Here is a 16,614-nt window from a genome sequence, read left to right as displayed (position 1 = left end):
CACTTGCAGATTGTGGGAAATTGAAAGTTTCCTTCTCCTTGGAAGGAGAGAGATAAGAAGCTTTCAGGGTTTTTTTCTTAAGTGATATATCACATCAGCATTGCCTTAAGGCTTAAAAAAAAAACCAGAAAACAAACCCAAAACATTTTGCTTCTTCTCTCTTCTCCTCTATGGGGTAGTTGGAGGAAGTTTTTGATTTTCTGATATCAACAGGTGGCTGAAGCAAAGGGATGGCTTAAACTCTCCACTTTAGTTCAGTCCCAGAGGTCACATACACTGGAACTGAATGAAAGTGTGGAATCCTACCCACAATTTTTAAAAAAAGTCCCTGATATGGACCCCAAAAAATATGAGTAGGCAGATATCAGGAACAGACTGAAAAAGGAAAAGGAGTGAACCAGCCCATATCCAGAATGGACCAAATTGCGGGCGAATCCCCGTCTGATCAAACTCTTAGGGTTTGGAAACATATTCTGCTGTACAAGGACTACATACTTAATTTCTTATACTTTCACATCCTTGGATCTATAATATATAATATATGTTTTTGGTTTTATTGTTTTTGAATTTGTAAACCACCCAGAGCAGACCTTTGGTCTAGATGGGTGGGATAGAAATCCAACAAATAAATAAAAACTTAAGAAGCAGAATTGCCTTTCTGAAAATTTTATACTTCACATCCTCAGCCATCAAGATGGCACTTGGACCAGTTTATAGAATAACAAGAGTATCAATAAAAATCACAACCTTAAAAATTATTTTCCCATGGTTTTTAAAAGCCCTTCTCAAATCAGAGAATCCGCTTTCTAAGGCTTTCAAATCTGTGTTTGGCTCAGGTTAAAATTTGAGCCAAGGAAGAATTCCTGCATTGTGTGATCTCTCTCTCTCTCTCTCTCAAGTGTTATGCTGGGCTTTTTCACCAGCTGCTGTTTTTGGATTTACTGTTGGATCAAAAATTGTTTTATATTATTATGGTACGCCCTTGCTTTTGTTTGTTTATGTATTAGTCTGTTAGTGAATTATTCACATAGCTCTCCTCCAGCCCATTTTATCCTTAAAATAACCCTTGTGAGGCAGGTCACGTTGACAGGATGTGGCTGGACCGAGGACAGATAACAAGTGGCTCAGTGGGGACTAGAACTTGGATCTCCTCAGTCCTGAGGCAAAAGACTAGCCATTACACCCTACCAGCTCTGTTTCCATGCCACCTTGGGCAGACTTTGCCCTCAACATGTAGCTTTCCTAAATACATAAATTTGTTGCATGTGATTGGCCGAATATGGGGTAACTTAAGACCCTGATTATCACATTTCTTTAATGAACATGTATATGGTCAGAGAAACAGGCTTTCCTGAGGGAGAAATATTCTCTGACAGTAGCACAAATATGGAAAAAGGAGCACAATGGTTATTATCTTGGTGGAGGGAAGCATGTCAGTTAAACAGGTCGACTTCTTCACTTGATGGTTAATTTATGCTTCTGTCTTTCCACCTACCTTTCAGGTCATGGAATTTGGGTCTGGCAGTATGATGAAAAAAGAAAACCTGTATTTGATGTCCCAGGTCATGATGGAAAGTATTGGTCCCCTCTTCAAGCTGCAGTTTATTTATTTTTGACAATGATTATCGTTTTCCAGGTAAGCCTGCGGTATATCAAGATAGCTTTCAGCTGCTCCTGCAAGCACTTCTGAATTCATTCAGTGCTTTAAAAAAAATGGAGACCTCCTCAAATTTTCCAAATAAAGCTGAGATCTGATCATTGACACATTTACTTTGGAATAAGTCTCATTAAATAGATAGCTGTTGCTTTCTCAATAATTGTATTGTCCCAGGATCAGTCTCTGTTGTCAATAAGTGTGTTTAGTGTAACAGCCAACGTAACCAGCTGATAAAATTGCTGGCCTTTTATTTATTTTAAGTGTTTCAACTTTGCCTCTCCAAGCCTCACAGCAGCTTCCAACAAAAATATCATCAAAATGCAATTTCCAGTGACACTGTCCTAAGCAGTTGTCAGTAAAAACAACTACATCAGCTGCAGTAGCAAAGGCCTTGTAACCAGACCCCACGGCCGTGAGGCAGATGACGTGGCTCCTTTCAGTTGCCAATAAACACTTGCTGTGTAAGACTAGAACTGAGACTCTCTGGAAAATGGCATTTTAAAATCTTAAGAGCATACCTGGGTAATGTTCTTTTAAATTTCATAAGATGATGTGCAACAAATGTTTGAGGTCCTGCCTCTCCCTCCTCTCCAAAAACCCATGGTGAAACCGGAAGGAAAGATCTGTGTTGTCAGAGTACCCATATGGCATGGTGACTTTATGTGCTGCATAATTTGAACACTTAATGTTTCCTCCTTCCTTAGTGGTGTGCTGAAATTGCACTGCATACGATCCACTGTAAAGTCAGTTGTCTGTACAGGGAACTTTGCAAATAAAAGCCTATGATGATACTCTCCCAAAAGATTTCCCCTTATCCACTGTGAGCACAGCTGACATTTACTTCTACCTTGAGAGGCAGAGATGCCTCTGATTCCACCTTTAGAGACCATGAGGAGGAGGGAGTTGGGGTTAATTCATCCCAAAGTCAGATGCATAGCTAGTTGCCTAGCTAGCTGGCCAGACCTTAACACCCAGATGTTTCTTCCTAAGAGAATTTCATGTGTATGCTTGGCCCTCACTTCTATCCAGACCCAGCTGTGTGGAAGAGGGCTGTGCTTCCACCTTGGAAAAAGATGGGGATTTGGTGGGGGTGGGGTGAAATCCAAAAAGTAACATTTCTAAGTCATGCTATCTTGCCACCAGGGCATGCCCAGGTACCAAGAGTTTCACAGGTCTTTGCACTATGCTAGCATTAGCTTAACTCCTAAACATTTCAGAGGCAAAATAGCTTTTGGAGACAGAGGTCTATAGGACCAGTTGAGGAAATGGGAGTTTGTAGAGTTGGAGGTAGTAATTTTTTTTCAGGAAGCATCCATTACCATCTTCTTGTGCTGTTCATGTCTAGGAGCCTCAACGACAACCTCTTCCTACTCCTAGACCCCTTACCAGGGATTACTTTGTGGCCTTATCCTAAGATGGAGAAACTTCACATCAGTGAAAGGACTAGGGATACATGAAGACTATCCGACCCTCCTTTCACCTAAGCCAGGGATAAGCAAAATGCACACAGAGGGGTGTGTGTGCTCCTGTCAAGGTTTTTTAGCCCCTCCTTGAGACTCCCCCCCCCCAAGCAGGGAAAAAATATTCAACCCCAAAATTTGGTTTTCTGCTAATGGAAGTCTCTAGGTACAGCTGCTTGATACTCACTCTCCCCTGCTCCCAACAACCTCCACCCCACAGTGTAAGGCTGGAAGTGGACCTCTGGCTGCATCCCATATCTCGTCTTGCCCCTGCCGCCACCACCCCTGCTTTTGCATTTGGGGGAGTGGAACCGCCCACAATATGTCCTGGAGTGGGTTCAGCCGCTGGCCCTAACCACCTAACTGAATGTGCTCTGTTAGGTTGCTTGTAAACCTGGTGCATGGGACCATCAGTTCCTACCTGAGGGGGGGGGAAGGATTCAAAAGAAAAATAATACTTCATGATGAATAGTCTTTTGTGGGTCTTTAGAAAATCTGTAGAGAACTGCTAAAAATAAAGCTAAGAAAATCTCTTGCCTGAATGCTTTGCCCGGCAAATGCAAGCAAAAGGTGCTTTTTATTTGAACAAAGCATACTGCTGGAAAAATTGCTTCTTGCACAGAACCAGGTTCTGTTCCCTTGATTTACTTCTTGATGGAGAGCTACTTTGCAAGCCTGTTGGCCTATTTTGTATATACTGTACTAAAATCTGAGGACTGTTAATTTGGATTCTCCCCCTCCCCTCTGCAAATTCTTTTATGCGGCCACAATTCTGATTCACTCTCTCTTCCTCCCTGCCTCCACTCCCTGTAACCTTTTTCTTCTTCTTTTCCTAGCTTCTTTCAAGCTCATCTTATTATCCTGAAAACATTTGCTTCTCTCCAAGCTTTGATAATAACATCACACTGGCTAATTATGGATATCAACTCTACAACTGCTCCATAGGCTTTCCTAATCTGTCACAGTAAACCTTTGCCAGATACTGTTATAACTTTACAAGCTTGGCTTTAAGTCAGACTATATAAAATTATAAAAAGGTACAGTACAACGCTGCAATTTTCATCACAAGTTGATTCAATCACACACTTTTTTTAAGCCACCATTGCTATTTTTCTGTTAATGACTGTATTTTCATGTATTTCAGGTTCTCATTCCAATTTCCTTATATGTCTCCATTGAAATTGTTAAAATATGCCAAGTGTTTTTTATTCATCAAGATAAGGATTTATATGATGAAGAAACAGACCTTCAACTCCAGTGCCGAGCTCTGAACATAACTGAAGATTTGGGACAGATTCAGTATATATTTTCAGACAAGACGGGGACTCTTACTGAGAATAAAATGGTTTTCCGAAGGTGCACTGTTTCCGGCATAGAATATTCTCATGATGCTAACGGTAGGTATAACACCTTCTAATTTAATTTAATGTATGTGACATTGGTCTCATCTAGAGATGGGGACAAATTTAAAAAATGGGAATTCATTTTGATCTCTTATTTGTCAAGGTTAACGGATCAACAGATACAAATATACGAATATTCTTTGGCAAATCAATGGATCGATCTGTTGATTCATCTTCACTTTAAACTGCTATAGCATTGGCCCCAACCACCTAGAGATACCATGTTTGCAGGGAAGCTTCCTCAGACGCTTTTCTAAAACTCCTGAAAGTTTGGTCAACATTGGATCACGGCCGCTGATCAGAAGCCAATAGGTAGCCACCCACCCACCCACACAGCCAGCCACCACAACAGCCTACCCCCACACCCCCTTCCTTTCCCTACCTTGGCCCCCATCCCACTCCCATCGACACCCCCTTACCTTAATAACTGCTGCCGAGGTTTCCATCATGCCTCCACAGCCATGGCATGTAATAAAGGAGACTGGCTGCCCTTTGCAAAGATGGCAGCTGCAGCTTCATTTAGGGTAGGGAAGCTGCAGCTGCCATCTTTGCAAAGGGCAGCCTGGATTCCCTTAAGGCAGGCTAATGGAATCCAGGCTGCTCTTTGCAAAGATGGCAGCTGCAGCTTCCGTACCCTAAATGAAGCTGCAGCTGCTATCTTTGCAAAGAGCAGCCAGTTTCCATTTTTACATGTGTGGCTGGCTGCAAGGCCAAAAGACCTCGGCAGCAACGATTAAGGTAATAGGGTGTCGGTGGGGGTGGAGTAGCGTGGGGCCTGAGGTATGGAAAGGAAGGGAGTGGGGGTAGGCTGTGGTATTGGGTGGCTGTGTGGGGTGGTGGATGCTTTTTTGCTGTCAATTAAGTGATCAGTGGCCGGTAGGCAGAATGGTGTTTTGTTTTTTAATATGAAAGACGAAAAAAAAGCGGGTAAATATTCGTCCCTTTGTATTCGTGGGGGTCTCTGGAACCCAGAAATACAGATCGACAAATATTTAACAAATCGGCTATATTCACTGGGAAAAAAAGATCCGTTTTTATATTCGTTCCCATCTCTAGTCTCATCTTAAAAGCTATTGTATATTTTTAAATGTGCAAACAGGACATACCTCTGTAGTATTGGCTGAAATCCTGTTGCTTTGTGTAACAAGCTGCAACTAGAGTAGGCCCATTGAAGCAGTGGGGATTTGGGGAGTCAGTTCCTCTTTAAGTTCCATTAATTCAGTGAATCTGCTCTGGTCGCAATTTATTGCACTAAGCAGCAGGATTTCAACCACTATTGCAGAACGTGTTTCTCCAAAAATAAAACAGGGTCTTATATTAATTTTTGCTCCAGAAAATGCAGTAGGGCTTAATTTCAGGGGATTTTTTTTCATGTACAACAATCTACATTTATTCAAATGCAGTCATGTCATGTTCTGGTTGCAATACAGTGGTGGGGGGTGGGCTTTCACTTAACTAGGGTTTATTTTTGGGGTAGGGCTTATATTACGGGCATCCTGAAAAATCATGCTAGGGCTTATTTTCAGGTTAGGTCTTATTTTCAGGAAAACAGGGTACCAGTTGATGGTTTTAACCACACTCACGGAAAAACATAGAAAGGAAAATCTTTGGTAAAGCACAAACAGATTCACGCTATAATTTGGAAGTTAATTCCACAGAAGATGAAGGAACTGGTGGGTAATAACAGTTTATATGCTGCTGCTCTGTAATAAGAGCACACACCTAGCGTGCATAAGGTCCCAGGTTCAATTCTTTCTACCTCTAATTCGTAAGACTTTAGTCAGCAGGGCTGTGAAAGGGGTGAGAATGTGGAAGGCCACTGTCAAATAAAATAGACAATACTGGGCAGAATAGGTCCATAGTCTGCCTCTGTGCATTACATTTTACCATATGAGAGAGGCAAGGAGTACACAGGAACTTGAGTTGTCATGAAGGAGTGGCAAGCCGTTGTATGCTGCTCAGCTTCTCCTACTTGCCATGAGAATACCAAAACAAAACCACAGACGTTCACTCCATTTTTGCTTTATTGTACTGTCTGGCAGTGGATAACCTCCTTTTTTCTGGTTTCTCTGTTCCCAACAAACCAAATAAACAATCCAGGTGTTATCCCCGGGCTTCTTTCTGTCTGCTTTGTTGGGAAGGAACAAATCAGAGAAGAGAAGCTGCTGCCCCCTACCAGATGATGGCATAAATTTATTTCACTCTTTGCTTAGTCACTCCACCAGCAACCTGGTTGCCCGTGACAAGTCTAGGTCCCTGCAGATTCTTTACTTTTCGTGTCACAGGGACACACCCAGTGTTAGGCAGTGCCATTGCTCATATGTTCAAAGCTTTGAAAGATTCTCTTCATCTTGATGCTCCTAATATCGGTGGTTTTCCAGTCTCATTTCATGCACTATGTGGCAATCATTCAGTTTTCCTTTCTCCAGCCCAGGTGTTATAGCTGACCGTAGTTCTTATTTGAATTTGGTGTCCAACTTTCTCTAGTTTTGTAGTCCATGGGACAGGGCATAGCTGAATTTCTGCCTTCTTTCCCTGATTGCTCCCCAGGGACTAAACTGCAAACTTGCCAGACTTAGGGTCACTCTCTCCTGTCTCATTTTATTTTCTTCAGCGTGGAGCAATGGACAACAATTGTAAAGCATGAATATTTCTCGGAAAAACATTTTCGCAAAGCACTTTTCATATTCTGTCTAACCTCCACAATGTCAAAGGGAATGTTAAGGTTGTAGATAACAGTTCAGAGTAAAGAAATTAGTGGTACTCTAGCAATATGGAGTTGGAGTGCCCAGATTCCATAGTCTTTGCACAGACAAAGCATAATAAAATCTCTCTTGGCTTGCCCTCTGCGCAGACCCTGTGAAGTCTGGGCAGGGTTGTCAGCTGCATTTTACAGGGTGATCAATCAGCAGTGAAATTGCACTCTGAGATTTCATGTTAATACTTTCACAGTTTCCTTCCAGCCAATTTAAATTTATATGGCCCAATTCTACACCTAGTTAAATATAAACCAACATTTCAGTAACATACAAGCTGGGTATAGCTAATTTCTTAACTAATCAAAAAAATTGTAAAGGAAAATGTTTGCAGTTCTCGTGTGCTAAAACTGCTACAGCCTGCAGAAGTGAAACATTTGAATGGCAACTAGACAACATTGTCTCAGTAGTCCCCCCCCAACACTGCCCTCCTCATTCCCTCTGCAGGCTTGCCATAATAGGGGCAGGTTGACCAGCAGAAGGTGGGACCCAAACAAGATGTGCTAGATAAGGTAGCCATAACCCTTGTTAAAATCCTCCTCTGAGCCCTGCATGGTGTCAAAAGGCAATTGGTAAAACGGAAGGTGGCGGCTGCAGGTAGTTTGCGCTTCTCTTAGGAACTCTGCATCGTTTTTAATGAGGGAGAGGTGTGTGTGTGTGTGTGTGTGTGTGTGTGTGTGTGTGTGTGTGTGTGTGTGTGTGTGTGTGTGTGTGCGCGCGCGCGCGCTGAAAATAAATTTGGCCAGCGGTCAACTGTAATGGCCCTATCATTTATCTCACCAACACTGGATTGATTATGACAGAACTGGCAGGGCAACAATAACAGAACAATACATGAAAATCAATAGTGGGTTTTCAGCCAGAGTCGCAGTAGTACGGGAGCAGAAGATTAGGCCTGAGATAGTGGACCTTTGTCTCTCCATATATTTGACTCCTGTACCCATGACTCTGTTATGTCTTAGAGTTGAAGTCCAAAACAAATGATATCCCTCTCCCAGACTAGACATTTAGTAACTGTATGGATTGCTTCTACCCCTCCTCCCAGCTGTTTTGGACGCTTTCATGCTTTTGCTGCTGATTATGTGGTATTAGCAGCTACTTGCTGTTTTAAGTGTACTGAGTATGTGTAATTAGCAACAAAATGGCTTCACCAGCCACCCCCCTGTTATTTAGAGACAGCCGAGCTAGGAGCAAAATTGGTTTATATGTTCTTCCGAACACCCTCATACAAATTCTTTGGTATTGAAGCCTTAGCAGCTCGTTTGAGAGTTGCCAGGAAAAAACTACTCAGACCTCTAAATGTGTGAGGGACCAGTAGTTCGGAGAATTTGAAAATGTTAAGGCTGAGTATGTTTAAACATGTTGGCAGGTAACACGGCCAAATTGCAAATGGAGCAGAATGGTTAAATAGCTGGAATTCAAAATGAACGAACTTCATGGCCTGCTCAGAACCTCTCGAAGCAGGTGACTCAGTTCCTCTCATCCTCCACTGCATGATAACCAGGCAGGCAGAAGTAAGATTCTTGTTCTACGAGACACACTTTGGCTTGGATCCTAAGCCAATTTACCTTAAGCAGGTTCACAGAAGGAAAGTTTCCCGCACCTTCCTTCCCCTTGCAGCCACCTACAACTTCAGAATGCTTCTCTGAAAGGAGTAAGGGCTGGGGACTGCCTGAGAAACATGAGTACAGAAAGTTTCCTGCCCTGAACTTCACTAATCTAACTTAGGGCTTGGGCTACACTGTTGAATTTAATCTAGAGCTGATTTGTGGTTTTTTAGAATTTTTGTGTCAGTGTGTGTGTCTCCTCATGGAAACTGCCCCCCCATGTCTTTTGCTTCTATGTTGTAAGTAGACAAGGAAGGGGTGTGTGTCTCCCAGCCTTCCACTCAGTGAAGGCTTCACTCAGGCTCAAGCCACTTTCTCCAACCGCTGGGCGCTCCTTGGAGCCAAGAGGGAGGGCACAATCCGTATTCCAGAGAAGGGGAGTCTCCAGGAAGTGGTCAGGGGAGCAAGAATCATCATGAGCTTTAGTGCAGCTGTGGACATGACAGCATCATCTTCCCCAGCCTGTCCCCAGTCTCCTCGCATTTTTAATATTTAATTAAAAAAAAAAAGCTTTGAACTGGTATAATGCGAGATTGATGAAATAGAAATGGATTTTTCAACAGGAAGAGTTCGGGCTGCAGGGTATCCTGCAGTCTAAACCCCCTTGTACTTGGCACTCATTTTGGCAGACCCTGCAGACCCCGCACAGACTCTGTATTTACTCCGACACAGATGTTCACACATGCCAGAAAGATTCATAATAAATCATGTTCATAATCGAGTTAAAATAAATAATCCTGCCATGGATTTAAAAAAAGGAATTGCTTCCCAAGCCAAAAAAAAAATGCTCACTTAGCTGCATATCATATAGGTGGATATTTTAAAATCAATTTCAAGCAAGCTAAACCTAACAGAAAATCAGGATTATTACAAGATGTAGTGGAGCCCTTATCTAAGAATCCCAATTCAGTTTGAGTCAGTTCTCCCCTTCCCACAGCTGCTCCTTACACCTGATCCCCTGTTGTCCAGGAGAGGCCCATGTCTCCCCAGTCTTATGAGAGGCTCAGAAGAGGAGGAAAGGGACAGAAAGCTTTCTTTCTCTGAACTTCCTAAAGTTAGCTTATTTTAGGATCCAAGCCATTGAGTTGACCACACATATCCTGACACCTATACAGATACACACATAGCAATGCTGTTTAATGGTCATCAGGGGAAAGGAACTTTTTTTTCACCAGTTACTGTTCGTGGTTCTTAAAGACACACATATTTGTGCTCTTAATAAAGAGCCCTCTGTTTGGGGAAAGTACAAGAACATCACAAGTCAAGGAGCAGAATTGTTGACTCTGGCAGACTTCCCATCATAGCATCTTACAGAATATAAGGTTCATAGAAAATGTTTTCGGGGAATTTGGAGAGGTAGGTGGAGAAAACATAATGTCCCCATTGGAACATTATGGTGAGTACTTGGAACATGTTGCAAAACTGAGTGATATTTTGTAATCTCTAAATATTACTGTATATTTCTCTCACACCTGAAGAACTTTAGCATCTTGAAAGAGTAGGAAAATAGCCATTCCAGGCAGGAGGTGGGATGACAAGCCTCTCTGCCAGGTCAAAAAGTGGCTCATCGACTACAAGCTCCAGAATGATAGGAAGGGAGTGCCGAGCCCGCAGCAGCAGCAGACAGTGAGTGGATGGTCCAGCCCCAAAGGGCTGGACCCTCGTTCTGTCCAGCTGTGGGTGGGTATTCATATACAAATACAAATAGCTTCATCTCTAAATATGTGGCAAAAGAGTGATCCCAACTGAAGGGGCAACCATGTATCTGCCCAGCATGGTCCATCATTCTGGGTTAGGACTGAGTTTAAGTCTTTATTTGGCCATGAATCTGGCAAGGAGCCCTTGGCCAGACAGTAATATGTCTCAGCCTAATCTTTTTCACAGGGTTCTTCTGACGATAAACTGGGGAGGGGAATTATGGACAATGCCTTAAACGCTGTGGAAAGATCAGCTCTAAATATACAAAATGAAATAATAAATGGGACCTTGGTGAGGTAAAAACTGGGTAGCACAAACAACAGTTTGTAGAGCAGGAAGACTAAAACACCATAGTTTTTTTGAAACTTGTTCTGTATCCGTATCAGAGCATTGCGTAATTCAAAATTATGGATTTATATGAAATATAGGTAAAATTAAAAATAAAATGTCAAGACAATTAGACTATTTTCTGCTCAACAAATGGTCACAGTTTGAGATGTGTATAGAAACTTTTCCTCAAGTTCAGCCATCATCTAGGGGATTAAGTGTCCATGGAAGGGATGGGTCTGGTGCTGTTCCACTGGAATGTTTCTGGAAGTGAAGGATTGGCCGTCTGCATGCCATTACCCAGGGGTGCCCAAGTGTACTTGAAGTTCTTTTCCACTCTTTGGGGAGGATCCTTCTATGTCTCCTTGAAGCTTGCTAATTCAGGAGTCAATAGAAGGGATATCTCGAGATATTGATAAATCTGAATAATTTATGGTAAACTTGCCAGTAAGTTTCATTTGCCAGTAGCAGCAACAAAATCCTTCCACTACCTCCCCTAAATTATGCTGCTGAAATGAACATTTATGCAAACCAGTAGTGGATTTCTGCGTGGAACTATATTAAGGTCTATTCAGTTCTGATGTTAAAAACAAATTTCTGGCTCCAAGCATCAGGCTGAGGTTAGGGGGTAAATCCCACAAGCTTGAAGACTTCTCACGACTAACGTAAGTGGCCAAAAGCCAAACCAAGAAAATTATTATTTTTATAGCTTGGCTGTGAGTTAAAGACATACCTTAGCTCAACTGGAATGTGATTCGTAAACCAGAGAACTAAACCCTTCCTCAATGGTGCACTGCGTCCTTTCCTCCACAGTAGAGTCCATCACCACTGTTACTACTCTTGGCATTTCTAATAGTGTTACTGAGGACTATTCAGCACAAAATTCCTGCCATTTATGGTTTGCCCTCCCTCTTATCTCTGAAAATAATACACAAATCATTCCACAAACAATAAAGCTAGCTACCATTGTCTACCTCTTATTAGATTTTAAATATAGTAAGCCCTTCATGTAGGTCGAGGAAATTAGCACAAGTGCTGAGCGAATGCTCTGCAGTTATGCAGCTCTTTACAGAATTGGGATTTTGAATGCCTTCCTAAGAAGATGCTCTGACCACTGGGCATGGCAGTCCATGACTGGGCATGAAGTACTTTTGTTCTAAATGAGGTCTTTTAAGGGCCTTTGTGGAATAAGGTATTTTGAAAACAATTATTCACAGCTATTTGGAGTTTAGTATATATTGCACTCTGACCTACCATTTCCTCTTTTGATGCTAATTTTAATTTAATATCCTGTGTACAAAATATTTGGCAAAGTTTCCAGGCTCTCTGTTTGTGTTGCCTCTTGCTCGTTGCTTTGTTTATTGGTTTTTAATAATGTTTGCCGACCTCTTTTCTTTCTTTCTCTTGATCTTTTGCAGACTGAGCTGTAGATAATACAGTTCGCTTTGGGGAGTGGTTGTACTGCAAAGGGAGTTTTCTAATGGGCTGTGGTAGATTTTATGAGCTATTTCAGAATGTAATAGCCTTGTCACATTGAGCCAGGAAATGAGGGAAGCCATGTACTGAATTGAATAACTAATTATTTTGTCTATATTAGTCATTAAACATTGATGTTCAGTTAAAGCTTATCTTTGTTATATTATAATGCTCAAATGGTTCATTTTCCACTTGATGCAATACAATAAAAAAAGTGACTGGCACAGGGAAATATTAGAGTACGATTGGGGTTTTGATAGATGTTTGCTAGATCTGCTTCCTCCCTAGTGATACAGAAAGAAGAGGGCTGTTGATTTTTTTAAAAAAAAAATCAAGTCTTTTTTCATTTTTTATATATTATGTTATTTTCATTCTTTTGACCACCTAACCGGGAGGCCTTTATAAGAGTCAGAGGCTGCACTCTGACTTGTTATAGCTTATTGGTGTAGTGATATTGATTTCTAAACATTGTGAATTTCTGATAAAAGTAGTAGTAAAAGATAGAAATGGTAGATAATTGATAGTACAGGTACTGTGTGTGTGTTTAGTCGTTTAGTCGTGTCCGACTCTTCGTGACCCCATGGACCAGAGCACGCCAGGCCCTCCTGTCTTCTACTGCCTCCCGGAGTTGTGTCAGGTTCATGTTGGTTGCTTTGCAGACACTGTCCAGCCATCTCATCCTCGGTCGTCCCCTTCTCCTCTTGCCATCACACCTTCCTAACATCAAGGTTTTTTCCAAGGACTCTTTTCTTCTCATGAGATGGCCAAAGTACTGGAGCCTCAGCTTCAGGATCTGTCCTTCCAGGGAGCACTCAGGGTTGATTTCCTTTAGAACTGATAGGTTTGTTCTCCTTGCAGGTACTAATGGGGTAAGAAGATTATACATTAGTAAATGTTTATGCACCAAATGTGAATCAAGGAGAATTTTATAAAACTGTCATTAAAGAGATGGAGAAGGTTAGAAAGGGATATGTTATTATGGCAGGAGATTTTAATATGGTTTCGGAATTACCAAAGAAGTACCCTATTGAGTAAGATATTGAAAACTATGGATTTAAAAGATATATGGAGAGAATTGAAGGGAGATGAAAGGTTTACGTATTATTCCTCTGTACATAATAGATATTCAATAATAGATTTTATGTTTATATCTCAAAATTTAAATTCTAGTAGATACAAATATTAATGTGATAAAAATAACAGATCATATGTTGATGATGATTGAGATGAAAGTTAAGAAAGATTACAGAGAAGCTAGAAGATGGAGAATAGATTGCAATACTTTTCAGTACAGTGGTGCCTCGCTTAGCGATTGCTTCGTTTAACGATGTATTCGCTTAACGATGGGTTTTTTAAAGAATTTTCTGCATTGTTTAACGATGTTGGGCGATTTTTGCTTAGCGATTTCGGGACCATGGTTCGCATAGCAAATGCATTTTGGGTCCCCTGTTTCGCTTAATGATGTCTGTTTTTGCAATTTTAAAAGTGTCTTAAAATGTTCAAAAACTGTTTTAAATGCTTGGAATCGTTAGTGCACCTTCTAAAATGTGTGCAAACTTAATTTGGCTTTGTTCTGAGTCTTCGTTAATTTTTGATGAATTTTTTTCTCCCCCATTGGAATGCATTGAAGTGCCCGTTTGACAGCTGTCAAATTTGGGTTCAATGCATTTCAATGGGGGGAAAATTCACCAAAAATTAACAAAGAGTCAGAATAAAGCCAAATTAAGTTTGCACACTTTTAGAAGGTGCACTAACGATTCCAAACATTTAAAATAGTTTTTGAACATTTTAAGACACTTTAAAAATTGCGAAAATGGACATCGCAAAACCATTGAAATGCATTGAATAGGCTTCAATACATTCCAATGGGGGAAACATTGTATCGCTTAGCAATGTTTCCTATGGGGATTTTCGCTTAAGGACGGCAATCCGTTCCTATTGGAACGGATTTTCCAGTTTTCAATGCATCTCTATGGGAAAACGTGTTTCGCTTAGCGATGTTTTCCCATAGCGATGTTTTTTTTTGAACCAATTAAAATCGTTAAGTGAGGCACCACTGTATACAGATGTAATGGATAGAGCTAAGAAAGAATGGATTGAAATATGGTCAATAAATAAAGCAGGTGGGAGTAAAATAAGACAGTTATGGGACACTATGAAAGCGGTTATGAGAGGAATTTCCATAAGAGAATCATGTAGAATTTTTTAAAAAATGATAAGAAAATATATAAAAAGAAGAATCATTAAAAGATTTAGAAAATAAATATTTTACAGATAGAGATAATAAGAAATTATTAGAGATTCAAGCTAAAAGGAGAGAGTTAGAAAGCACAGAGTTAGAAAAAGGTCCAGAGGGATTTGATATACTCGAAGAGGAATTTTTTCGAGTATAGTAATGAAAACTCAAAGCTTCTAGCTAGGGTAGCTCAAACTAAATGATCAAAAAACACAATTGGAATGATCAGAGTTAAAACAGGGAAGAATTGTAGACTAATGAAGGAAACATTAATGATATTACAAGAATTTTACCAAAATTTATATAAAGGTGCATCGAAAGAAGATATAGAAAATTACATTGGAGAAAATGTAAATAGTAAACTATTAGAGAATGATAAGAGAATTAGAAAAAGAGATAAAGGACGGAGAGATTACAGAGGTTATTAACAAACTAAAAAATGGTAAAGCTCCAGGCTTTGATGGAATGGGATCAGAATATTATAAAGCTTTTAAGTCAGTACTGATCCCCAAGTTAAAAATAGTTTATAATGGAATATTGGAAGGAGAGAAAATACCAGATTCTTGGAAATAATCATTAACAACTCTTATTCCAAAACCCAATAAAGATTTGACAGAGCCAAGTTTATATAGACCTATTTCATTATTAAATCAAGATGCAAAGATATTTACTGCAATATTGGCAAATAGAATGAACAAGTTTATTACAAAATGTATTAAAGAGGGTCAAATGGATTTTTAAAGGGAAGACAAATGGAAAATTTAACTAGGAGGGTTTTGAATATTATATAGAATATGGAAAAAGATAAATCAAAGGCAGGTATTTTATCACTAGATATTTTTAAGGCATTTGATTGCGTAGAATGCCTTTTAAAGGGTTGGGGTTTTGGAACGAAATGTAGGGACTAATAGACCAATTATATTTGGAGAACACTTCTGCAATAATTGTTAATGATGGTATGACAGAGCAGATAGCTCTAGGCCAAGTCGCCAGACAAGGTTGCCCTCTTTCTCCAGTTCTGTTTTATTTGATTATTGAAATGTTAGCCAATGGTTGAGTTTCAATTGGTTTCTATCATAAAATGAGCCAAGTCTAATGCATCTGTTAGAAAGCCTTCTATCATCAAAAAGCTATTTAACTGAGCAGCAAGTACAAGATCATCAGCATAAATAAAACTTCTAGTGTCTTGAGGAAGTGGTTGATTATTGGTATAGATATTAAACAAATAGGATCCACTGTGACGCTCTATGGTAGACAGTTCTGTTGAATTCTCCATTCAGTGAAAGTTAATGAAATAATTTGTTTTACAAAATGGTTTCTGTTACCTTAGATAGCTTGTAATCCTTAGATTGTAGAATTTTTGTAGTACCACTTGATGATGAACAGTGTCATAGGCATTCGAGAGGTCGACAAAAGTTATCTTTGTAATCTTAGTTTCAAAGCGTCCTTAACATGTTACTTTAAAATGCAGGATTCCTGCTGTATTCTTCTTCTGTCGTCTAAAACTAGCCTATAGCAGGACGAGGAGTGATGCCACTGCCTCTATTAGATAGGGAAGCATAGTTGTTTCCAGGACTTTATAAAAATGATGATGTAGTGAGATTGGCCTGTAATTTTTTGGATCTGTGGGATTTAAAATAGAAATCGCTCTTGACTTTTTTCAAATTTTTGGAATCCTGAGAGAGTCAAGAAATTTCTTAAATAAATTATGCCCCCCTCTTTTTTTGTTCCTGTGCCAAAATGTTTTTTTAAATCTATCCTGCGCAGATGCCATATACGCCTGCTGCCGTGCCATTTCTGAAGGTACAAATAGCTTTTTCCAATTTGAATAGGTTGAATGGTCTTGTAAAGTCATTGATCTCCACTTGCTTGTTTCTTTCAAGTTTAAATTCTAATATATTGTGGCAGTGTTTGGATTTGTCATTAATGAGGAGCTGATGGGCTTCTAATTTATGAAAATATTCGCATAGGTAGGGCCTTTAGTTGGATTGTTG

At 40.1% G+C, this 16,614-nt stretch overlaps 1 protein-coding gene and 1 long non-coding RNA gene across 6 annotated transcripts in view; both read left to right on the top strand.

Moving 5' to 3' along the window:
- The window catches only part of ATP10A (ATPase phospholipid transporting 10A (putative)), a 163,455-nt gene that overhangs the window by 105,522 nt on the left and 41,319 nt on the right, over positions 1 to 16,614 (top strand). For all 5 annotated transcript variants that reach the window (XM_020809547.3, XM_072994444.2, XM_072994445.2 and 2 more), the window contains exons 7-8: positions 1,503 to 1,636; positions 4,262 to 4,514. In XM_020809547.3, coding sequence (XP_020665206.3) covers positions 1,503 to 1,636; positions 4,262 to 4,514 — 387 coding nt within the window. The remainder of the gene's footprint in view (positions 1 to 1,502; positions 1,637 to 4,261; positions 4,515 to 16,614) is intronic.
- LOC144588144 (uncharacterized) lies at positions 9,976 to 14,993 on the top strand. The gene is made up of 2 exons (XR_013543504.1): positions 9,976 to 12,913; positions 13,243 to 14,993. It is a non-coding gene; the product is annotated as an uncharacterized LOC144588144 (long non-coding RNA).

Source organism: Pogona vitticeps, chromosome 3 (assembly GCF_051106095.1).
Source record: "Pogona vitticeps strain Pit_001003342236 chromosome 3, PviZW2.1, whole genome shotgun sequence".
Taxonomy (NCBI): domain Eukaryota; kingdom Metazoa; phylum Chordata; class Lepidosauria; order Squamata; family Agamidae; genus Pogona; species Pogona vitticeps.
The sequence above is the reverse complement of the archived record's forward strand: the minus strand, read 5'-3'. Positions and strand labels throughout refer to the sequence as shown.